This window comes from Callithrix jacchus, chromosome 3, assembly GCF_049354715.1.
Source record: "Callithrix jacchus isolate 240 chromosome 3, calJac240_pri, whole genome shotgun sequence".
Lineage (NCBI taxonomy): Eukaryota > Metazoa > Chordata > Mammalia > Primates > Cebidae > Callithrix > Callithrix jacchus.
In genome coordinates this window covers 117955204-117982123 of record NC_133504.1, presented here as the reverse complement: position 1 = coordinate 117982123, position 26920 = coordinate 117955204, and the positions used below count along the sequence as shown (strand labels likewise).

General features: G+C 34.0%; 1 protein-coding gene across 1 annotated transcript in view; it reads right to left on the bottom strand.

The window, feature by feature from the left end:
* Positions 1-26920, bottom strand: part of ANTXR2 (ANTXR cell adhesion molecule 2) — a 157064-nt gene that overhangs the window by 123251 nt on the left and 6893 nt on the right. Inside the window, exons 4-7 of the mRNA XM_008993102.5 lie at positions 17117-17198; positions 16544-16651; positions 16334-16402; positions 15430-15510 (exon numbers count right to left, since the gene is read on the bottom strand). Of these exons, the coding sequence (XP_008991350.3) occupies positions 15430-15510; positions 16334-16402; positions 16544-16651; positions 17117-17198 (340 nt within the window). The remainder of the gene's footprint in view (positions 1-15429; positions 15511-16333; positions 16403-16543; positions 16652-17116; positions 17199-26920) is intronic.

Genomic DNA, 26920 nt, shown 5'->3' with positions numbered 1-26920 from the left:
GATATTAAAATGTTTTATTAACAAACCAAGTCATAACAGGACAGACATGAGTCAGGTTAAAGTTAATTTATGTGGAAAAGCATCTAGTTCTTCCATAAATGATGAATGTTGGAAATCCAGAAATCTATAATTTGAAACAAACTTCACCAAAACTGTTTCCAAATGAAAAACAGAAGGAGAAGAGTAAGAAAAGAGTTTATGCATTTTTAGAAAATAAAATTTGTTCTAAATTTGTTTTTTTATCTAGAGTTTATCATGTTTCAATATTAAGAAAGCAACAACTAGAGATTAAAAAAAAATGATGTTTGAATGCAGTTTACACCACAAATTTTTTGAACAGTTTTACAAAAACAAAATAGTTAATAGTCTATTCTCACCAAGTAATATACAAGTTGAAATGTTCATGATATCGAAATGGATGAACAGACATTTCTTCTCAAAAGAAGACATACAAGTGGCCAACAAGCATACGAAAATTGCACAGCATTGCTAATCATTAGAAAAATGCAAATTAAAACCACAATGAGATAGCATTTCACACGAATCAGAATGGCTATTATTAAAAAGTCAAAAAACAACAAATGCTGATGAGGTTGTGGAAAGAAGGGAATGTTTCTTCACTGCTAGTGGTAATATTAGTTTAGCCATTGTGGAAAGCAGTTTGGAGAGTTCTCCAAGAACACAGAACTGTCATTTGACCGACCAATCTCATTACTGGATACATATCCAAAAGAAAACAAATTGTTCTACCAAAAAGACCCATGCACTCGCATGTTCATCACAGTACTGTTCACAATAGCAAAGCCATGGAATCAACCTAGGTGCCCATCAACAGTGGACTGGATGAAGAAAATGTGGCACGTAGAAACCATGAAACAAAACACAGCCATAAAAAAGAATAAAATCATGTCCTTTGAGACAACATGGATGCAGCTGGAGACCATTATCCTAAGTGAATTAATGCAAGAAAATAAAACCGAAGACTGCATGTTCTCACTTATAAGTGAGAGCTAAATATTGGGTACTCATGGACATAGAGATGGGAACAGCAGATACTGGGGACTACTAGGTGGGGGAGGAAGGAAGAGAGATGAAGACTGAGAAACTGGCTGTTGGGTACTATGTTCAGTACCTGGGTGATAAGATCAATTGTACTCAAAACCTCAGTATCATGCAATACACCTAGGTAACAAACCTGCACAACCTGCACATGTACCTCCCAAATCTAAAATAAAAATCAAAAGGAAAGAAAAAACAGAATAAAGCAAAATTAATCTATTATATTAAAACTGTCATCTCCAAACAACTGACAAAGAGGACAAACATTCTAAACACTCTGGTTAATTTTTGCCAAATTAAATAATATTACCGATTGACTGAACATTCAATCAGGTGTCCCATCCACAATAACTGATGAATTATCTTTAATATTTTGCACCTCCATCATTTGTACAATAGAGAAAATTTTGAGTAATTTTCCTTTAATATGTGCTCTCACCTGTCTTTATTATGTCTCAATAGTAAAAGAATATAGTTTCTACTAAATATCAGTCTTAGTTGACATTAGAGAGACCAATAGATCAAATTTAAAGATAAACCAGATGCTATTAATAAAACTAGAGTAGGTTAAGTCATGGACCACTAAATGCAAAATTTCATGATTTGAGATCTTGGGGGTTATATATCCATGCATAGACACACACACACACACACACACACACACACACACATACACACACACATATTGGCAAAGAACTTGATATCACCAAGAAAAAATATACTATTGAAGCATCTGTTCACCCAAAAAGTAATATTAGTATTAAGGAGTATTTATAAATAAAAAATTACATACCTTATTACCTAATTCCTAGTTTTAAGTCCTCAAACATGAATATAGATGACAGAAGTCAAATTTTCTAAATTAATTAAGTATAAATATGAGCAGCCCAAAATTCAAAAGATATTCTAACATAACAGTTAACCATTCATTGGGCACTTATGTGCCAGCAACTATGCAAAGTGCTTTATATGAATTTTTTCAGTTAATCCTCATAAGTCTAATAAATAAATATTTTTTATCCTTGTTTTATAGATGAGGAAACTGGGACTTAAGAGAGATTTTTTAACTGCCCTAGAATAACTAGCTCTTAACTATAAGCCAGATGTCCCAGGTTTGATTGAGTCCAAAGCCCATTCTTCTAGCCAGTGCCTTCAATTATCCTCCAAATGTGTGTGATGGATAATCTAACTATTACAAAATTCAATTCTTAACAAACTAGTTAAATGTATCTGCCTGTTTTGCCTGGACTCCTGTAATGCTACCAAAAACAATCTAAAATCTGGCTTGTTCCTTATCCTCAAAAGTGTGCTGCTAAGCTTTCACTTTTATTTGTTGGGATTTTTTTTTTCCTTTTTCTCAATTTATTTAAAATTTTTATTTAAAGTTCTGGAGTACATGTGCAGGATGTTCAGGTTTGTTACATAGGTCAACATGTGCCATGGTGATTTGCTGAACCTATCAACCTGTCTGTCACCTAGGTAATAAGCTTACCATGCATTAGCTCTTTTTCCTAATAAACCCCACCCCCACCCCCAACAGGCCCCAGTGTGTCTTGTTTCCCACCCTGTGTCCATGTGACCTCATTGTTCAGCTCTCACTTAGAAATGAGAACATGCAGTGTTTGGTTTTCTGTTTCTGTGTTAGTCTGCTGAGGATAATAGCTTTCAGCTCATTCCTTTTTATGGCTGCAGCATATTCTATGGTGTATATGTACCACATTTTCTTTATCTAGTCTATCATTGGTGGGCAATTGGGTTGATTCCACACCTTTGGCATTGTGAATAGTGCTGCAATAAACATACACATGCATGTATCTTTGTAACAGAATGTATGTTTGTTTTAAAATTCCTAATACCGTTGACTTTTGATAAATTAAAATGTTTAATCATCTATGAATTAGTAACTTCTAAAATGGCCAAATATTTAGGGCCCTCTCTTATTATTATGTTTCTTTCTTGACTTACTGTATTAATGCTATCTCAAATTTGTTTTGCACAGATAAAAGCACTTTTAGTTTTTACCTCTCAGCACCATTCAGAACCTAAAAGACAAAAGAAGCGATACTAGAATAACAAACTACCACAAGCCCTAACTCTGGGGACACAACAAACACTTAGAAAACTACAAAACCCTGCTTATAAAAATTAAATTTGTTATATGATATTAGAACACATTTTCCTCATTAATTATGTGAATGACATCTAGGTTTCATGCCTCTAAAACTTTAGAACTCACCTGCGTTGGGAACAGAAAAGACATTCCGAAATATGAGGCAGAAGTTTGGGGGTGTTTTTTTTTTTTCTATATACATTCTTCTGGACATGCAGCAGACATTCCATAAATTTTCGATACAGAATGTTAGCCTTTGGTCCTCTCCCCCTCACTGTCTCACCTGGGTTGCTAGACACACAGTTACCTCTTTTCCACATATGCTCACTGTATAGGTTTCCTTTATCTCCCAAATATTCCATTTCAATGTACCTATTCTTATTTCATGAACACAGTCATACTTAACACTGAATGTGAATATGTAAATTGATAAAATTATAAACTCAAAATGATTTTTAAGCTATTAAAAATAACTGTAAATGGAAATTCTGGCAGTGTAACAATTTTAAAGCAAGAAATGCAAGTAGCATGAAAGAAAATCTTCTAAAACGGGATCCCAACATTGGAAAAACAGGTCTACCTACGAGGCAAATTCCTCTGTTGTTCCTTTTCTTCATTTCTTTCCCTCTTGTATGTGTGAATCACAGAGTCTCTAAAACCTTTTTAACCCATGGTTGTTCTCATAGGGCACAGGATAGGGAGAAGATAAAGGTGTGAACTTCCAGGAGGAACCGGTCTAGGCAAAACAGCTATTGCTATACACCCTATTTGTAAGACTTGTGCTTATAGTCTGGTGAAAATACACAATAGAAGAGCATTAACAAGCACTGGGGAAAGGAGTGGAGGATGAAAAATGACTTAGTGGGTACAATGTACATTGTTCCATACTAAAAGCTCTGACTTCATCCTGAAGCAAAATATTCATGTAACAAAATTACACTTGTACCATAAATGTATACAAATAAAATTTTTTTAAAACATACTGAGTTCTAAATCCTGATATTCGACATAAAAAGTCTGCATTCCAGTCTATGGTGCCATTGAATTAAATGCCTAAAGATCTCTTATATATTTGATCTCTGCAATAACAGTCACTATCCTTTCTCATTGAAACCTTCCCTCCTACTTAAGATGCATTTGTCTTGAATGCCTCCTTTAAAATATATGGTAAAAAGTCTGTCATGTATTAATATGAGAAACTCAAATCCCAAGTATTTTCCCTTTGCTGAGTTTTTAGGATAAAATTGCTGAATAATAATATTTACCCCTTATAAATTATAATGACATTTTCTGTGGCTTCTAACTTATCATGTAAAATTTTGATGCAGTATGTGTACAATTCATATAAGCAAAATACTCTCTAAAGTTTGGTGAATACTGCAAACTAATTTCATGGAATTTTTCTATTTGGCAAGGGAGAGGTGTAGAATAACATAGAGTTCTTTATGTATCACTCTGGGTTTGTTTTCAGTTAGCAGCAAGTCCAGATCCAGACTTAAGAGTTAGCTGTGACTGCCCTGGCTTCTAGCCTCCTTGAGAATATAGATGTTTGGCAGGAGATGAAAGTAGATCCTACTGTTGTCCCCTCTCTGCAGCCCAACTTGAAGGAAGCATGAGAACAGCGTTTAAGACTGGATACTCTAAGAATGCCCCAAATTAATTTGCACTGAGTCTATATCCAGTGTAATATGATCAGGTTTCATGGCCTTCACCATAGGCCAAATCTCCTTTCTATGTGACAAGAGGCAGACATGCCATTCTAGAACCAGAATTGACAAGGTTTGTTGGGGGTTGAGAACCAATGCTAAGTCAGACTGACAAATATTTCAAGAACCACATTGATCACAAAGAATTTTCTTATCTTGCTTGTCTAAGTGTTTACAATCAAGTTTTTATAACTACTGGATAATAACTGATGGTAAAGATAAACTGCTGGTATTGTCAAGGAAACATCCATAGCAAAAATAAACAGAAAGCATCAGAGGGCATGAGTTTTGTGAGAACCTTGACTTAATTTCTTCTTTCTTAGAAATTTCATGATACATGTGGAACCATATTTTGAGATCTTGTAAGTAAGTTCCTGAATATGTTTACATAATAGACACTGCGATAATAACAAACATAGGACACATAAGAAGTAATAAAAGCAATGTCATGGACTGAAAAATGTATACAGTGGATATAGCTATGGCCTTTTCTTCTGGTATTTAGAATAATATGGGATTTGTGGAGAGTTCTAGTTGGTATAGATCCAAGATAATAATTTATCATGCAATAAAATAAGATGGGGTGATAAAACCAAGATATTATTTAGGACCTATTTTGTCTTTGAAGTTTATATTGACTTTGAGAGAAACATCTAGGAACTAGACCTTAGGACTTGAAGATCAAGCATCCAGCTTGACAAAAACGAAACCACTTCCTACAATTAATATAAGCCTAGACATATTTTAAAGCCATGTTTTTTTTCTAATTTCTAAGTGGCAACAGGAAGGATACTATTTCTGGAAAATAGAATGCAGCCCATTCCAGAAGAATGAAATAAAAACTTTTAAAATGAATAATGCCACATATTCAAAGTTCAATATAAAAAGTATATAGTACAATATCTTCTGAATAGCAGCTACTCAATAAATGTTTATTCTATTTAATTAAAAAGTAAACGCAATCCTTTTAAATAAGAAGCATGGGCATTTTGACTGTAAGATAAAAATGGAGTAGGTAGCACTAAGAGATATGTATGTAAAAAGATATGGAGCTTACTGAGAAGCACTTTAAATTAATCAAATCACATTTTCAGTTAAGCATAATGAAAAAAATTTATTTGGATAAATTCAGATTTTGGTAATTAATAGTACCTGTAAGGCATATTTGACCAGATCCAAAACAAAATGAAAACAAAAACAATATAAAGAGAAACAAACTTAAGATATGTGCTTTTTTTTAAAGTCTTGTTTTAGATAGTATATATAAAAAGAGAAAAAGGGTATTAAAACCCACAAAATGGTTTCTTCTGTAATAATTTTTTTAAGATTGACTCTAAATAATAAGGCTTTTTCATCCCCAAAACAGATGATTTGTTTATATACACATTCACATATGCCACCTAAGCGTCTCCAAAATTTTAACAAATCTATTAAAAATTCTAAATGCTCATCCCAGCAACAATTATTTAACACCGATTTTGGATCTATAACATCATTGGCAACCGATCATCATAGATAATTTACACGTGCCCTAGGTGTGTCCTTAGCAGATAGAAACTGCCAATTCAATGACCCACAGCATGCCAGAAAATATTGGTAAGGGTAATAAAGCCTAAAAAAAGCAAGTTTATTTCTTTTTTTTTTTCTGACTCATTGAGCAGCTTTCAACACTATAAGATTCATCCCCAATACAAAAGATTTCAAGCTTATAATCAAGGAAAAATAAATGAAAAGTATTCATTTTAAAGGTACCAACAAAATGAAGCTTTAGTAATTCGACATCCAACTGCATAAAATAAGCAGCAAAAACAACTGGAAAGGTGTTTCTCGTCCTCTTGTCTTGTTTCCTTTTTGCTTTTTAATATTCAGATATGTGACTTGTATTTTTTCTATGGCTTCCAAACATCCCAGACAAATATATTTTTCTCTAAGGGGTAATACTACAATTAAGAAAAATTGTTGTTTTATAATCACATTTTGGTTGAGATCTTTCCTTCAAAATGCTTAGAGCTTCAAAATATCAGTTGCTCAATACAGCATGCACCACTATGACCAATTTCTAAATTTAGATTATCTTCTGCTTTGCAAGTAAGCGAGTAATGAAAGCACACATGACAAATTTCTAAACAAACTTTTACCCTAAGAGGTCTGTGGAAGAAGGTAAATCATAATCATCGTCTTTTACTTTTCTGAGCTCCAAATAAAACAGATGCATAGTTTTGATTACATTGTTAATGAACACATTCCCAGATAATAAATCTTTTTTTAAAAAAATTAGTTTCTTCCACATCTCACAATTGCAATATTTAAAATGAATCATATCAGTTGTCTTGCTCTTTCATTACAACATAGAAAAAATGCCAAAAAACGGATGGATTGTGATTGGAAACAAGTTTATCTGCCCTTACTTTTTGATTTTGTTGCTGCTGTTGTCTTTGGTCACTATAAACTCAAAATAATCATTTAATACTATCTTAGAAAATAAATAAGCTTCCTATAAAAATGCTTTGAATATATGAGATAAAATAATAATAAATGGACTGTTTCAGAATGTAAAGAAATTGTTTCTCAACATAATTTTCACTCTGATGCATATATTATTTTATATTACCCCTATTTGCCCACTTTCTTGTTTATTCCATTTGATTTTTCAGAAGTTCCAGGATGGCAAATAAAATGTTTTCCTATGCAACAATAATAGAAAAAATGTTTTATAAATTCTTCTATTAATTTTCCAAACACACAACCTAAAAATCGTAAGCTCAGAAAACTCTGGGGACCATATCTATGTTGGTTACACAAAACATAGAAGAGTGTCTTGAACACAATCAGTATCAAACAAATGCTTCTGAATAAAGCAAGAATTATTATATTTGGTAAAAATGAGGTATAACTGAGAAATTGTACATTTTCCCTCATTATAATGTACACCAAATTGTACATTTGGTCACAAATATTAACGATTTTCTCCACCTTTTCAATTTTGTTCCACTCAATTGAATCTGCTTTTAAGAGCAGGTAAGGCTCTACAGGACATCTCCTTTTCTATAGTCCAACAGATTAAAGTTAAGAAATTAAAAGCTGGCATTTAATTTTATCTATGTAGCCAAATGTCATCAGTTCAGTTTAGTTTTCTCACAAAATATCACAAAGCTGTACTTATTTATTCAAAGTGGATTTGCTTTTCTTAAACTATAATCCCAACCAAATTTTTTAAAAAGAAAATAATAATATTATTAAGAAATATTTTCATGCAAATACAAATACAAATACAGCATTGGACAGCTGAGGCCAAAATAAGATCAGTTAATAAAACAAATAATTTAAAGGAAACTTTCTATGTTTATTTTCAAGTGGGATTTAAGAGGAATGGGGTGTCTACTTAGAATATACGTCAAAATATTTTAAATGTATTTGAATTATACTGAGCTGTCATCGCTACTGATTTTTTTGTTCCTACCCTGGACTCTTTTTCACCCTTACACTTCTATGAATAGTATCCCTTTCTATTTAGGAAATTGTTTTCCACTCCACATGTTCCTAGTGAGGCTGTCAATCAGAGTACCTTCTTCTCCCTCTCTCCCTTGCCCCCAACAGAATTGGTACATGAAGGAGCTCATGATTCAACTGAATCAATTAGAGTCCTCATCTGGGACCCTATATGCTGATGCAGAGACGACAGCCCTCACTTTCCAATATGCTTGCTAAGGACCATGTAAGCCTAAAATCTTTTGCAATTACAGTTCACCACCACTCATCTAAACAAGGAATGAGGCAATTAGAAACATAGGCAAAACTTACTAAGAGAGAAGACCTTAAGAACATGATCGATTCTCTGGATCTAGATGTACCTGAAGTAATCTCCCTCTCTGGACCACCTAGGTAAAGGCCAGTGACATTCTTTTTTCCTTTTCCTTAAACTAGTATTAACTGATTTCTCATCATGTAAAATCAAAAGTATTAATACAGTGAAACACAAATATGAGGATTAAATCAAATTTACATGAAATGAGAGGCTAATTTTCTAATGTTCAAATATATCATGACTACATTAGAAAAATATAAAAACATTTTTAAGAACTTGCACAGATTTTTATTTATTTATCCAATGCAAATAGAATCAGAGGTTAATTTGTAATGTTCCAAAATACCATAACTATATTATAAAAGTATAATAATATTTTTTAAACTTGCATAGATTTTACTTATTTATAATTCAGAAATATGATTTAGGCAATGACTACTTACTCAAGACTATATCAAGCATTAGGTAAAAAAAAAAAAAAACAGGAGTTGGGGGATACAGTTTCAACCTTCATGCCATTAATATGAAAGTTATTATAATGAAATACCTCATTTACATTCAGTACTAATGATCCTTGGACAAAGAGAAGCCTAGAATAATCTGATTTACAGTTATTTTCACATTATAGCCAGTCCTTTTTAACAGGAATCCTGGAAATTGGTTTCTAGTTTTGAGTAAGGTCTACTGGTTTTGTTTTGTTTTTCCTATGAATGTATCTTTTTTTTTTTTGAGACGGAGTTTCGCTCTTGTTACCCAGGCTGAAGTGCAATGGCGCGATCTTGGCTCACTACAACCTCCACCTCCTGGGTTCAGGCAATTCTCCTGCCTCAGCCTCCTAAGTAGCTGGGATTACAGGCACGCGCCACCATGCCCAGCTAATTTTTTGTATTTTTAGTAGAGACGGGGTTTCACCTTGTTGACCAGGATGGTCTCGATCTCTTGACCTCGTGATCCACCTGCTTCGGCCTCCCAAAGTGCTGGGATTACAGGCGTGAGGCACTGCGCCCAGCCCTTAATGTATCTTTACAGTTGCTCAGACTTTAGGTTTTCATCAAACCACAATTCACAAATAGAAGTTTTCACAACTAAGCAGTCAACATTCATACTAGAGTGTGTTAAAATCACTTAAGCTAAGGTATTATCAGAATATTTATTAGGTACCCTCTTCTATGAAACTGATTTGCCTGAAGAGAAAATGTGTTTGCAATGTTTTCTCATTCCATTAAAATATAGTGTTAGACACTTTTCTTCTAATTTTTTTCTTCTTAGATACTTTTCAAACAAAGTAACAGACATTATTGAGAGAAAAAAGATTTCACTCCAAAAGTGAAATGAAGCTGATATCTCCAGCACTATGAATGAAGTTACTTTTTGAAACTTTAATTTCCCTTTAGAAACCATCTAATACAGTTTTATTTAAATGTCTTAAATGTATGGGTGATCTTTCCCTTCCTATTTATGCTTCTATACTTTCCCATTAGGAACTTAGAAACTCTGGCATTAACTGCCATCACCTAGGATGTAGTGTTCTTAATTCTTTCAGACCAGAGTTATTTATAAAACCAGCTTCACAACTGATTTATCTCTTTCTGTTTAATACTTTCTGTGGTAGTCTTACAAAAAAAAAAATGTGGGAATAATTTCAAATAGTGCAACATCCCATGGTCCTGTTTTTACAAAAGGGGAGGAAGGGCACAGAACATTTTGATTTTTATTCTTTCCATATTATTCACCCAATCTGCGGTTTTCTTTTATTTTTAATGTTTTCTTCCACAGTGCTGCATTATGAAACATTGAACTAGAACCCGCAGAGTACTCACATCTTAGTCTGACCTTTACTAGTTCAAATAAAATTTCATTTCCAAATATAAGTCATGCAATCCCTTCCCAAGAACATAAAAATAAAAAACCTTAATAATTCCAAGGTTTTAAAGATAATCTGAAGTGAAAAGTGAAAAATAGAATGTATATATGTACTTGTGTCTGTGGAAAATGGGAGGGGAGAAAGAAAAGAGGAGGGATAATGACTCAGTCCTAAGGTTTTCTAGCCTTTCCATTCCACCTGGTGTCTAACTCTGTAAAGGACATCCCCCACTAGGTTTTTCTTTTCAAGCTCAAATCAGCTTCTCCCTCTGCCCTATGCCTTCTTCCATTATGTACAATAACCCTTTTGCCCACTCTGTAAAAACAGCTTTCACTCTAACTATTCTTAGTCATTCATTTTAGTCAGAGCCAGAATACCAAAGTTACTTTTGACTCCTCTCTCTGTCTCTTGAATGCTAAAACCAGTGAGCTCTCAAGTTCTACTACTATTTTAATGATTCCCAAATTTAACATTTTACTTCGAATTTCACTGCCCATTCTAATAGTTAACAATAACTAACATTTGACGGCAAATATTTGCTTTATCCCTCGGAACCAGAGTTCAGCTCAACAAGAATCCAAAGATTTTATACCTGGAGGTTTAGCCCCACCCTGTTCTTGACATGATTCCTGCCAGAATAAAGAGGTTATTAGGTGCTTCCCTCATGATCCTTGACCTAGTTTCATTGTGAAAGACAGAATCCCAGTGCCAAGAATAATCCCTAAGGAACTATGATGATCCACTGTTTCTTTCCAAACTACTGAGTTTCTTCTCTGAATTTCTAGTTAGTATAAATCCCACCACACAAATTGTGGCTCTCACGAAATGTAAGGTCCAGAAATGCTGCATAGCTTTTGTCATGGGAATACTTAATTTTCTTTCCAAGTTGTTAGCTAGGTCCTAATCCTACAGCTTGAGGATTCAGCACCAGAGCGTGTCCAAATACTTGACTTTGTGTGCTACACTATCTAAAAATCCTTGTTGTTAGAACCCACCTGCTGACTTTGATCCTCTTCCATGTCAGTGCCATGTCTTTTTATACCTAAGACTGTGTTCAAGAAGACTGGGGATCATCTCTCTCAGTGGACTGCCCTACAGAAGGATCGGCAGCCCCATTAGCCCCTGGTTAGCTTCCTGCCATGCCTAACTTTCTATCAGTGTTTTAAAGCCAAGTCCTTCTCACTTAGGTCATTTTCAATTGTTATCTCATTTAATTTAAAAAAACAAAACAACGAAATGGAAATCATTATCCCCATTAGACTAAGCATTTCAAAACTCAGAGAGATTACGTTACAGGACGTACCCCAGGTCACTTGGCAAGAGAGACAGAGCTGGAATTCACATCCAGGTTTTACTATTCCCAACCTCATTTTGTCTCCACTACGTTAGGCTTCCTTTTACCATGTCACACAAGGACAATGGCAAAAGACTTACAATACATCGTCATCTTCCAAATCATCTTGTATATTATTATAAGGGTACACTGTCTAAACCTGCATGTCCATCATATAAAATCCCATGCTCTAAATTAATCTTCCATAATTTCCTACTTATTTATGAAATAAGAGCCAATTCTCGAAACAAGTATGTGAAAGTCTCCATAATCTGGATCCAGATGACCCGTCAACGTTTATCCCCCATACCCTCCATGATCCTAGCAAACCACACTCTAGTCTAGGCCTCAGCCACTCAGCCTGGATTGTTCTTGAAGCTCTGTGTTCTTTGTTTCTGATTAAATCTATGCCACTGGTCAGAGTCCAGTTCAAATTTCACAATAAAAGCCTCTCATAACTTCACATTACTCAACCTATCCTGTCTTTATGCCACCTTACACTAGAGTCACATTGGCATTTAACACCAAGTACATTATAAGATTACCTTTTATCCCATAGGGTGACTCACTGAAATTTTCCTTCTCTAAATGCCCGAAACACTTGTAAGTCTTTCAGGGGACTACCATACTGCAAACCTCATTCATTTCAAGCCCCTTTAGAGAGAGTGTCTTATTTAAGTTTATATCCCTACTTCTAACCTTAACACAATGCCTTAAGAATAGTAAGGGCTCAGTAAATGAACTAATGAAAGAACAAGTTAATTGAGGAGAAAAAGAAGAAATGTTTTTCTCCAGTATCTACTTGAGATAATGCATTATAAACCTTCTTATGCAACTAGCTAAGATTGGAAATTACATCAATATTCCCCAAAAATGTTACATGCCATGCTTGCTTGAATAGAAATCTAAAGATGCTAAAACAATGTATTTTCTCCAAAATTAAAAAGGAATGTTTAAATGATTTTCTGAATCAAATACATTTTAGAGAAGACATTAAAATTTTAACATGCAGGATGTTCATAACGAAGGGCCTTTTCAGTCCCTTGATTCTGAAGTTGTAAAAGACAGAACTACTACAGTGTTTCTTCTTGTTTTTAACTACAATGAAGAAAGGCTCCAAAATAAAACTTTCTTAATCTTGCTGATTAAGAAATTCATTCTAGACAATAATGTCTTAAAAATACATAACTTACACATTAAGGGGACCAGACCATCTTGGTCACTGGATTTTAGAGGGAAGAGAAAACAAACAAAACAATGAAAACCATGTTGTCAATTTTTTTCAAAGCTTGACTTCAAAAAAATTAATGCACTGACAACAAGGCCAGATGTATTTCAAAAAACAACTAGCAGGAAAAAGAAATTATAAATTTAGCAAATATTCTGACTTCATAGTGCCATATAACTGAAAGACTTAAATTTTTTTATTTCTTCCATTGATTTAGCTTTATGTAAATACATTCCATAGTAGAATTTCACCCATTACTTTGATAAATCATAAAGAACAGAGGATAGTCTCTTCTATCTCCCCCAACCCTGTGATAGAGACATTATGTTTGTTTTAAAAATCAAATATATATTTTTTAAATCAAATGGTATTATGTAATTGCAAAGTCCATTCAAATTTAAGGCAAAATTAGAGGTTTTATACACCATGAGGGATGGAGCAATCTTTGCCCTTGAAGAGACATGAAATCTTACATTGTCTTTAATTTCTACAAAGTGTAAAAAAATCTCAAACTATCATCCCATTGATGAAAATATCAACCACCAATGAAACCAGGTTTAGTTGTAATGGTTCCTTCTTTCTACTTGCCAACTCTGCCAGGTACTACAAGGCTTCCCCAGAAGGTGACTTTCCTGAAAACAATTTACTCTTCCCTTTGTGACAATATAGCTGAAATTTAACTGTATAGACATGAAAGCTATACCATGGTCTCCCTCCAAACAACACTCGAGATTTTGTCAGCAACTGTAGCTAAACTGATGCAAATTTTCCTAATTCCATGCTAAATCTTTCAACATAACTTAAGCTGAAGTTCATCAAGAATTTTAGGCAAGAAAGACCATGCTTAGAAATTACATTCTAAAGGGTCCCTAATAAAAATAGAAAAATTTAATTTATCAAACAAAATAAAACAATGATAATAAAGTCTTCTGGAACTCAGCTACTAATTCCTTGAAGGAGAAATCTGTAGTTTTTACCCATAAAAATAAAGTTTTGGAAACCTAATCCATCATCTGGGTAATTCTGAGTTAAACCTTTTACATATAAGAAAAAAAAAATCCAAAGAGAGGTCCTTTCTCCTTCCCAGTATAATTATAAAAATCATTAGAAATCCCAAAGGTAAATAAATTTTTATTTAAAATATGATCCACTGATTTGTTTATTTAGAGGGTCAAATTATTCTCCTTTTTACATTGTCAGTGCCATATCCTATATTTTAAAACTTAAAACACAGTTTTACCAGCCGTATTTATTCTGAATTCAGCTATAAAATTATTTACTATTTTTTACACAGCAATTTTTCCCTGAAACCTAAACCAATAACATATGCAAACTACAAAAATAATTGAATCTCTTTTCCATTCTGTACTTACATTTGGTTTGCCCACTAGAGGTACTGATATGTGATGGGACCACGTTATGTTTTCTCTAAAAAGTTCCATTAATTTTTTTAAAGCCTACATTCTACTAAAAACAAATTCAATAAATCTCACTTTGTGTTTCTAAAAAACACGATATTTAAAGAGAAATTTAAAATCTCAGCACCAAATGTTAGAAGAAACTGAGATTTTTTTTTTCCCCCTAAAGATTTTTCAAAAATGCTTTGGCTTAAAGAATATATATTATTCACTTCCATTTTAGGATGGTGTTTACCAAAATATCATAAATACTTAATAGCAACTGTTCCTAGTGCTTCTAGCAAAAGGCAGTAAAATGAAACATAAACCTCAGCTGTGAAAGCCCAGGAGTTTTGCTTTGCATTTCATCACTCTCCTTCCCGATACCTGTTTAGGATAGCCCAGATTCTAATGAAGATGAGAGACAGCACAACTGAATTCCAAACAGAAATATTATGTGCTCTGGTGAAACTATTAATCATTTAAATGGAAAGAACAACAAATGCAGTCAAATAGCCACTAGTTCAAGTTGCCTGATACAGTTAACAGATACTATATTTGGAGAAGGTAGTAATCACACATTTCAATCCAAATTTTTATTTTAAATGTTTCCCGTAAAACCTATAAAACTTTCAGGATGTCAAGAAAGTTAACTTCATAATCAAAGGGTGAAAGTGTCTGAGACTTAGAATCTTAAACTTGAAACCAAAAACCCAGTCTCACAGAACCCAACATGCAAGATTTAATACCAAATGTCAGTTAAAATCCAGATCTTTAGAATTACACTGTTTGCAATACCAAACAAACCTCTTTCTTAATCTCTTCCCTCTAGATAATGACCTCCTGTGCTGAATATTAAGATTACTTCTTAGAGTTTAAAAAATATACAAATTTATGAGCTCTTCCTACCCCCAGAGAAATACTCACAGAATTAATTATTCCTTTAAGAGCTTGAAATCCACCTTTGACAGGGAAAACTTGCTCCTTGGAATCAGCAATTCTTTCAAGCTTTAGAAAGAAGATAAATACTTAATTAAGAAGTGGCTGACACATACAACAATTTATAAACTTCATTGCATTTCGGTTATGTTCATCTGAAAAATTAAACCACGGGATTAATTTACCATTGTGGTCTGTGTTCAAGGTCAGGAATTGAAGGTGAGGACACTAGTGTTACTCTAAATGTATTATCACGAAATGAACTGAGGTCAGTCATAGTACCATTAAGTTGGCCCCAAGAGCAATTTCAAAACAGTGCAGAGCTCTAATAGCCATCAACAGCATAAGACTCAGGAGTCTAAACCATGCTCAAGCAAAATTTTAAATATAAAATAACTTTGTAAGTGAAACATTTTCTAAGATATAAATCCTCAAACCTCATGATAAAAGATGGTTTGTAAGAAAAATTTTCAAATTTCTATTAGATGGACTTCTGAAATTCCTGCATATCTGAGAGTCAAATTTTAAATAAAATAGAAATTCTAACATCATAATATATATGACACTATATATTACATATAAGATAATAACATTTTATCAGTTAAGTGAAACAGGAATATGTGTATCACTTCAAGCCAAATGTTTATCTTATATTATTTTACCAAACCAAACAATTGTTTAAGGGATTTAAAGTATCATTTTAAGTAACAAAACCTATCAAAATTCTTGCATTATTAAGGTAGAGCTCAAAAACCTACAGCCATTTCTACAGAAAATCTTTAACAATCGACTAGTGTCACAACGTCATCAGTGAAAAGAATTTGTTAAACTATTCTTAAGACAATTATGTGATATTTTTCAGATTAAAGTTTTCAGATCTCTTGTAACTCACCTGAGCTTGTTCAAAATCAAGGACACCAACACAATAAACACTAGCCCCAAGTGACCTGGATATCTTCGCCTATGGAAAAAGAGGAGGGAGAGAGAGAGAAAGAAAGAGGGGAGACGGAGAAAGTGAATTATTCAAATATCAAGCTATACATTCCGAGACACACAGCAATGTACGGTGGGGTGTAGAGAACAGTCTCAGTTCAATACTCACCTCTTTCTCTGCATATGATGGCACCAGACCGTCCAACTTGCCATCTGTCAGAGCAATTATGATACTGGAGGTTTTCAAGCCTCCTGCTTTCTGAATTTGTTCATTCGCCTGAAAATGAAGAATAATTATCCAACTCACAATTTAATTTTAACTTTTAACCAGCATGTTCCATCAAGCTGAATTTGTAAGTCTGACAAAATCAAAATATTACTGGCTAGCTTTTAAAACAGGGTAATTTGTGTTAGCTATTTTATTTGAAATATGCATATATTCACATTACAGAGTAGTTACTATTGGGTTTAAATTATTTAGATTTTTAGCTGTGGCTGTTTAATCTTAATATAACCACAAAGGAAATGGAAAATTCCTTAAAAGGCAAAATGCCATCCTAACTTTTCTCGTCATCACAGTAAATAATTTTTTCTACTTGTCTCATCTCTAAAACAACTAAAAGCACTTAAAAATTTTTAAGATAAATATGTAAAGTGGTTAGTGAGCTTTGCTAGAGGGTTATATTTCATTACTGAATAAGAAAGCATTCTCTCCCATGCTTAGAAATGTAAAAGAACTTACTAGCTTTAGTCCTTCATGGATATATGTCTCTCCTACTGGATTAACATGTTTTAAGTCCTCCAAGCCTTTACTGATTTTGTCTCTGAAAATAATATTAAACAAAAGAAAAAATGAGCAAAGATAACACTAAAAACTTCTTGAAAAACATGTCAGCATTGTAACTAAGATTTCTTCAGTAGGAAGTAGAGGGAAGAACATGGGCTTTGAAGGCAGATAAATTCTTATACTTTTTGTCATTTTAGCAAGTATTTAATAACTTCTGTATTTTAACTAGCAAAAATAGACATAGATTTACTAGCAGTATCTTGAAAAATCTAAGCATACTCTAGGCCTTCTGAGCTGAGAACAGATATCTTCAATCATTCTTGTTTTCCTAAAAGGAGTAAAACATATCTTCCCTCATCCACATAAATACAAGGATTGAGAAGCTCAGCTTCAATGACAAAGCATTTCTGAAACACTCACTCCATCTCCCTAAAAGTAAGAAATTTTCCTTGTTATCTGAGAATTGCTAAAGCACATTTTTTAGCCCTTACAGAAATTAACATTTTATTTTACTGTCTCCCAGAGTCATAAGTTTCAAGATTTATTCACTTTTGTGATATCTTTCCACCCATCCAGACACCCGCACATTCCCTTAAACATGGTAGGCACTTAATACACATTTCATGAATGAATGAAAAAATAAGTGGAAGATAGATAGATGGATGAATTAATGGATAGATGAAGTAGAAGGTAATAAAGTCTTGGAAGAGACACTCTGAATGAAAACAAATAAAAACTATAGAATAATTTATTTCATTATGACTAACTCACTATTCCAACCGAGTTTGTCTAAATGGGGTATGACTACAATATTATTAAGAGCTATTTTATGTATATGAGTTAAGGGGAGACTCAATTTTTAGGGTTTTAAAAATATAGATTTGAAACCTCAAAAATAAATGAAACCACAATAATCTTAAAAGATAAGTAAAATAATGTTGCAAAATTATCTAAATTAAATTCAAAACTTGTTTTATAATAAATTTAAAAGCTCAGAAGAGATCTTAAGATATTGTTTTCAGACTTTTTCAATAGAAGCAAAAAAAAATGCCTTTTTAAACTGAGGAGAAGGGACTTGATCTTAGCTGAAAGGCTGAGAAGTGACAAGCAAGAAGTGCCTTTTTAAATGTAAAATTCTTGAAATGATAAACTTAATTATAAAACTTTAACACATCAAGAATACTCACACCTACTAAGGATGATAGATGAAGGAGATTAATTATAAAAGTATCATATTAAAGGAACTTATTGGGGTCATACACATTTTATATGTATATGTATATGTGTGTATATATCAAATGCTGTTATAAAATATGTCAAAAATAATTTCAAAACGTTTTGTCATGCTGCAATATTGTGTTTCAAATACCTGAAATAAACAATCCATTCATCGGAGCCTTGTATATGTTTTAAAAGTAACTTCTTGAGTATATTTTTATATCATAATAGAAATTATTTTCAAGAAGTTTTCCATCTCACGAAGTTTCCAGAAAACAGAAGACAATGTTCAAGGCATGACCCTTACCTTTCTCTTCCCTGTTCACTCATCTCTACTAACCCTTGCTAATTGTCTTTTTACATACTTGGTTTAAAATCTGCCTACTCTGAACCTTTCTTTAACTTCATTACACTCTCTTTTTTCACGGCATCCCAAGTTTTCTAATCATACTCATATTCATGTTTTACCATGATAAAAAAAATGTTGTCTCTTAAAAACATGCAACTTTGTAATAATTTAACTAGTTAAATTTAATTTGAATCTTTACTTTTCAACTACACTGAAAGTTTACATTAGGCTATTACCATGTCTTTTATTTATGATGTATTTCTCTGCTCTGCACTTATTATGTCATTTTGCAAAATAAGTCTTCAATAACATTTTTCAATATACCATCAAAATCGTAATTCCAAGGATGGTAGCATAAGTTATGTAATTCATAAGCTTGTTGTATCTAAAATATTAATGTTTGATATCTACAGAAATAACTTGAAACTGATTCTGTCTGAATGCAGATAAAAATCTAGTATTTGGTGCTTTTCAGAAATGAGTGGCAGTGTGTCCTCAAGCATTAATGTTTGCTGCCAAAAGGGAAATAAAAAAGACAAGTGAAATGCAAGTTTACACAAACAGATTTTGCATAATACAGCCTTCATTCAGTTCAGATCAGCTCACCATTGCTGTTGAGACTTATCCTCTTATATTTTCATTCATTCATGAAATGTTGTGCAGACAACACCAGCACTTTAAGCTAAAGGAACTTGCCAAACGTGGATTCAGGGTGTTTTTATACAGGCAGGTCTCTGCTAGCTTATTACATTAGAAGAGAGAGAGCAGCACTTTGTGGTTTTTCTACCCATATCTGTACCTGCCACCGTAAGATTTCAAGCTCCACTTAATCCCATCATTACTTTTGTAGCAACATGATCCTAAGAGGAAAGTGCTTCTTTTCTATAGCCAAGAAAAATACATGTGGGTCCTGGCTTTGTACTCTCTCCAGGGTAACTACCTGAAGTCTGTCAGCCTCTTATCAATTAACAAGGTGTTACTTTAGGGGAAATGAAGGCCAAAACAAGACAGGGCAGACAGATCTAGATCTTCAAAGAATCCCAAGCAACAAAAATAAATATTAAGTTTTTCAATTAGTAGGCACTTAACGGGGAAAAAGCAAAATGATGTAGTAGGTTAAAAACAGAAATCATCCATCCACACTGTAATGGTAAAAAAAAAAATAAAACCTCTAAATGAAAGCAAGAGAGAACATGATTAAAATTTTAAGAAGAAGAAAGGTTGTGTTATAAAGATAAGCTCAATTCCTCGAATTCGACATCTTAGAAGATCAGTTTCACTGAGTTTGCCTTTAAAGTTATATCTTCAACTACACAGAAAAGCAATATTGAAACTACTTTGTATATGTTGTGAAGCTGTTGTCAAGGATGCTGCTGTCATGACATGCATCGTTCCCTATAATGCCTCACAGCAGAAGTTTCTTTGTCACCCCTAAGTAGTTGCTATGCACTTCCTCTTTTCTGCACTTGACTACGCAAACGTATTTCTTCCCCTGACTACCAGGGAAACCCACAGTAAATTTCTTACTCATTTACAAAATTCTGTTAAATTCCTGTGGTTATCATAGTGTTTCATCTTCTGTTCCAAAATCTTAGCACGTTTCTTTTTATATTTTATTAATTTTCTGCAACACTATTAATTTTCATGCAGCCTCAAATACTATTTTGAAAGAGACAGGATTTGAACAAACAAAATGGTATATTAAAGGCCTGTGTTTTCTTTTTTTTAATTGAGAATCAGGGGACCAAACTCTCTTATCAACTAGAGGGGAAAGAAGAAAGAGAGAGGAGTCACACACACACACATATACACCACACACACCCCACATATATATACATGTATATATATGTGTGTGTGTGTGTGGTGTATGTGTGTGTGAGAGACTCATCTCTCTATGTATACACATATATACACATGTATATACATGTATATATATACACACGTTATACACAAATGTATATACATATATGTATGTATATATGTATATATATGGATACATAAGTATATACACATATTTATTTATTTATTTTGGAGATGGGATCTCACTCTGGGTCACTCAAGCTGGAGTGTACTGCCACGATCATAGCTCACTGCAACTTCAAACTCCTGGACTCAAGCAATTCTCCAACCTCAGCCTCTTAAGTAGCTGAGACTACAGACATGTGACATTATACCAGGCTACTTTTAAATTTTTCTATAGAGAGGTGGTCTAACTGTGTTGCCCAGGCTGGTCTTGAACACCCGGCCTCAGGCAATCCTCTCATCTTGGATTTCCAAAGTGCTGGAATTACAGACTTGAGCCACTATGCCTGGCCTTGGCTAATTTTTTTAATGTATGAAATTAGTGCTTTCAGCTCTGTATCTCTCTAATTTCTCTGCTGAGAAGAGCAGGGAAGGGAAGGAGAGGGGAGTAGTAGGGGTGTGAGGAAGGGAAGGAAAAATAGCCACCACAGCTGCCATGTGTTGTGACATATAAGTGGCTTTTCTCCAAAACACTCTGGATATTTTGAAGGTATGCATGGCATTATAACTAAAACAAAGATAGGCTGAAATCATGGCGTCATAAAATAGTTTGCAGAGAATCCTGAATTGCACAGCTAACAATGAAGGCTTAATTTTACTTCCAGCATCTTCTACTTTTTCTTTATATGATGTGTCTGTACAGTACTTGAACTTTCCAATGCACATCATCTTAACTTTCTAGATTTCAAAGCTCTTCTGGATTTCAGTCTATATCCAACTGGTTGAGCATCTGTTATACGTGAACACCATGATTCTACACAGTGGTGTAAGAATTCTTCCTACTCAGTCAGCGGGATCACTCACATAAAGCTCTATAGATGCACTGTTGTTCTTCACCCTGGCTGTACACTGAAATCATTTGAAGGGCTTTTCACAAGCTCTTCTGGACTCTATTTTAAGAGATTCTAATTCACAGGTTTGTGACAGGTCAGGGTTATCACTGTCTTTTGAGAACTCCCCAGAGTATTCTAATGTGCTGCCAGGATTAAGAACCTCTGATTTAACCTAATTGCACAACTTTCTTGTGTTGTTGGAATGCATTTTGCATTACCTATTTTGCCAGTCATTGCTTCTGTATGAGTTTCGGGTAAATAGGATAATCTCTTAAACTATGAATACAGTTTCTGGGATGGTATGGATGAAGATGTGCATGGGCTTATAGACAGAGAGAATAGAGATTAGTTCCAAGCTCAACCTTGTTTCTTCATTCACAAAATAAGAATATAAATATCTTCCCCATGGGGCTACTGAAAGGACTCATTATAGTATATTGTTATAAATGTCCTATTATTAGTTATGGTTGTTAATCTCTTACAGTGCCTAATTTCTAAATTAAGTTTTATTGTAGGTATGCATGTATAGAAAAAAACATAGCATACATAGGGTTTGGTAGCACCTGTTGTTTCAGGCATCAGTGGGCTTCTTGGAACAGATCACCTTCAGATAAGGGGACACTACTGTATCACAAAATTAGTGGTATAAGCAAAACTGATTATTTCTCATGACACCGTGCATTGAATGAGCAGTTCTTATGCTTCACATGCTACCAGTTGAGCCACTGGAATGGCTAGAAGCAGAATGCCTTCACATGGTTAGCATGTTGGTGCTAGTGATGATACTGGCTATTGCCTAGAAGCTCGGCTAGGACTGTTAACCAGAGTACTGATTCTCCTCCATGTGGCTTCTCCACATGGCTAGGTTGGGCTTCTTCCTAGCATGGTGGTCTCAGAATAGTCAAAGTTTTCATATGGAAGATGGTTTCCAATAAAATGATAGAGGAAACTACCATGCCTTAATAAATCTTAAGCCTAGAACTGAAACTGGTAGTTTCCTGTTTATGTCTGCTGCATTCTATTGATTGAAGTAAGTAAATCACAGGCCTAGACACAGATTTTTAAAAAGTAAAAAGAGTGGGTGTGTATGTATTAAAAGGATGAACTTCTAACATGTAATTTGTTCTTGCCAAGTTCCTCAATTAAAAATTGTTTAAAGGTTTCAAATGAGTGAAAGATTGTTTTCTAAAGATAAACATTGTTAATACAATCTATAATCTTAGGAACTAACAGATTTTACCTATATCTTACTATAGTTTATGTAAACTATGCTTATTGTTTATTTAACATGTCATGCTAATGCCAACACATGCCAAGGTTTCTGTGGTCCAGAGTCCAGACCAGTGAATTCAAGGCAGCAGTCATGAAATCCATCTAGAAATATCTGCCCACAAAGTATGCTGTATAATCCGAATTTTGTCAAAAATGTTCTCCAATTTGGTCTACACCTACAAAAGTGTGGTACTCAATTCACACCTGAAGTTCATGCCTGCTGCATTTTGCACATTTTTACTCCATTTTCCCACTTGCTGCCTTACTAAATCATGAAAAATTGATCCCTGCATTTTACCACTTCCATGTGCCAGGTCTGTCTCCCAGAGAGGAGTAACAATGTTACTGATTTTCTAGAAAATCCTCATAAAACAGATGTGGAACTTCAGTGAAAGTGACTGCTAACATGTCCATCACTAGATTCTGAGCTGCTGCCCTGCCTGACCCCTCAGGGTTAGCATAATGTGTGGCCAAAACAGACTTTTTTAAACAAGAGTAAATACTTCCCTAATGGAAGATTTTTTAGCTGACCCAACTATTGTCTCATCTTTTCACCATCTCACTGGTTTTTAAAAAGAGAATAAACTTAAGGAATGAAGATGTTTTTGAGTTATGACAAATTCTGACTAATGTGAAAACTGGAATTCTGATCAATGTGAAAACTGGAGAAGGGGAACCTGGAGAGAGTGAGTACAGTGTGGTGGTAAAGTGCTCATGCTCAGCATCAGGCCAGGGTGTGAACTCCAGATCTAGCTGTTTAGCTGTGTCACACTGAGCATAATCTTTTCTTTAAACATCTGTTTGAATCCTGGCACATCATAATGAAAATAAGGATGGTGTACATTGATAACTCCCAAACCCCATGTTAGCCTTAGCTTCCTTCCTAACCAATCACCAAAATAACAAGAAAAGACAAATGAAAAAAAATTATAAATAAGAACTATTAAAAGGTAGTTAGCTGCAGGTAGGCGATAGAAGCAAAGAAATAAAAGTGAATTGATAAAGTTATAAATACCCATTGTGTTCTTTTCATGTGTCAGAACTTTAATTGGTCCTTGTCATGCATTATACACATTTACTTGTCTCAAGATTGCTGTATGGTAGGAATAATTCACATTTATTAACTGGCCCAGGAATTGGGCAGCAAGAGATTCAGTAATTTGTCAGAGGCCATACAGCTAGTATGCAGTTCTTATGCTTATTCGACCCAAGGTCCAATCCTGGTCTTTTCATTAACAAAAAGCCTCAGGACTCTCCATAGTAATGATTGAATATACTCTCCTCCTGAATGCTTCTTGTTTCCAACCTCTGAATTCCATTTGATTCCAAGATAGTAACATTAATTTCAGCATTCTTTTTTTTATAAATAATATGTTCTTGCTAAAATAAAATCAAACCACACACACACACACACAACCACACACACATGTTAAAATTGTGAAGGATTTTCCCACCTTCAATCTCATGCCTAAGATACTGCCATTGTTAACAATTTGTTGTATGTTCTCTAGACTTCTTTTCATGCATTTTCAATCACATACACTCCACCACCATATAAACAGTTATAAATTTTGTTTGCTTTTTATTTTATAAAAATAAAATCATACCAGAGTTTCTCCAACTTGCTTTTACACTTAATATATCTCATATATATTTTCATGTAAATGTGTATAGATTTTTCCTATTTCTTAATAACTGCATACTATTCCATCCTATGTATATAATTTAATTATAGGATGATCAATTGATAAGCATTGAATATAGTTTTTCACTAATATGTACAATGCTGCAGTAGCCAATTTCGTATATAGACTTACCTTTGCATGTTAATGCTAATATTTCAGTAGGACATACTCCCTAAAAGTAGAATTGCTGATAGGAACCGTCTAGACTTTTATAGATACTATCAAGTTTCCTCTAAAATGAATGTACCAATTAATAAGTTACTAATTGTATATAAAGAACAATTTTTCCACAAGTAAATTTTTAATTCAGCTTTTAAGAAATTAGAAAAAAATTCAAATATAGAAATGTGTATATTGTCCAAAAGTAATTAAGTGACTTTTCTATAATTTCCTACAAGTTTGCCTACAGAAGATTTTTTTCACCCAAGTAACTGATTATTGTGCTCAGGTCAAACAATTATAAGACATTTCAGTTTGGGGGAAAGTGTAATGAAAGGGAGTTGTAAATATTTATAACTGATTTGTAAGAATAGAAATAAAAATAGCAAATATAAAAATCAGCAAATTTATTGTGTGGTATAATCACAAAAAGATAATCTATGATGGCAGCTAATAACTAAGGTTCTGGAGCCATATCAGCTTAATCATTCATTCAACAAATATTTATTGAGCATCTACTAGGTGTCAGGCTCTGTTCTAGGTGTTGGCATACATAGGGGAGCAAGACAAATGAGAACCTCTGCTTTCGTGTTTACATTAGAGTTCTAGGTGTTGGCATACATGGGGGAACCAGACAAATGAGGACCCCTTGCTTTCATGTTTGCATGAGAGTCATCCAGATAAAAATAAATTAACTAACAGAACAGTTTCAAAATGTGATAACCAAATACAGTATTGTAAGAGATTACTGGGGAGGAGAGATGTGGTTCCTTTAGACCTGGTGGCCAGGCAAGATGTCTCAGAAAAGGTAACATGTGAGATGAAACCTAAATGATGAGAACAAGCCAGCTACCGGCAGATCTGCTGCAGAGAAAGAGCAAAGGTCCTAATGTGGAAACAAGCTCTGTCTGTTCAGGGAATGGAAAGAATGCCACTTGAGCTAGATAGTGTCACACGACGTTGTAGGAGAGGACTGGGTGGGGCAATTGGATAGGGTTTGCAGGTACTTTGGGAAGCAATAGCTTTCCATTCTAAGTGATTAGACTGTTTTAAGCATGAGACATGATCTGTTTTAATTTAAAAGATTATTCCAGGCCATATACTGCTTGTGACTTGTTAACTGTGTGTGCTTGGAAGAGCCGCTTTATCATTGCCAGTTTTGATTTCTTCATTTGCAAAGTTGAGGTAATAACAATATCTATTACATGAAGTTCATATGAGGATTAAATGAAGCAATACATGGAAAATATTTTGTATTCTGCCTGGTGCATAATTGTTCAATAAATGTTTTCAACTAAATCTCTGTAACATTATTAGCATAATATTTAACAGAATTGAGCTTAATTCACTATCCCCAATTATGCAAAATAATAACCAAAAATATTTTTTAATGAGTCTTGATTCCAAATTCTCTACTATTGAAAGACTGAGTATTTTCATACTGAATCAACACCTGGCATTTTCCTCTTACCTAACCCTATAATACATCCCTGAGCTATTTATGTGTATGTATATACCTCTACTCACACACACACTGGATTACTTATCTTTGTGTCACCCAGATTTCACAGTACTTAATGCACTGATTATAAGATAAGCAATCTTTAGGTAGGTGGTTGGGTAAGTGGATGAATGGACTAACAGACATATAAATGATAAAAATCATGAGCACAAGAGAAAAGAAGGGAGTGTTTCAAATTAAAGATTTTGTTGTTGTTGTTTGAGATGGAGTTTTGTTCTTGTTGCCCAGGCTGAAGTGCAATGGCTCAATCTCGGCTCATGGAAACCTCTGCCTCCCAGGTTCAAGCAATTCTCCTGCCTCAGCCTTCCACATAGCTGGGATTACAGGCATGTGCCACCACGCCCAGCTAATTTTTTTTGTACTTGTAGTAGAGACAGGGTTTCTCCATGTTGGTCAGGCTGGTCTCAAACTCCCGACCTCGGGTGATCCGCCTGCCTCAGCCTCCCAAAGCGCTGGGATTACAGGCGTGAGCCACTGCACCTGGCTCAAATTAAAGTATTTAAAAAAATAAGGTTTTCAAGTAACAAGTATATAAAATGCATAACATCATTTCTTGGCATGTTTATTACTTTATTCACACATTTACATAGTACCAGATACCATGCTAAAAACATAACAGAAGACACAGTCCCACGGTAAGCATTTACCACCTTCCAATCTTGCCTCATTTCTGCTGAAAATCTTTAGCAACACTCTGAG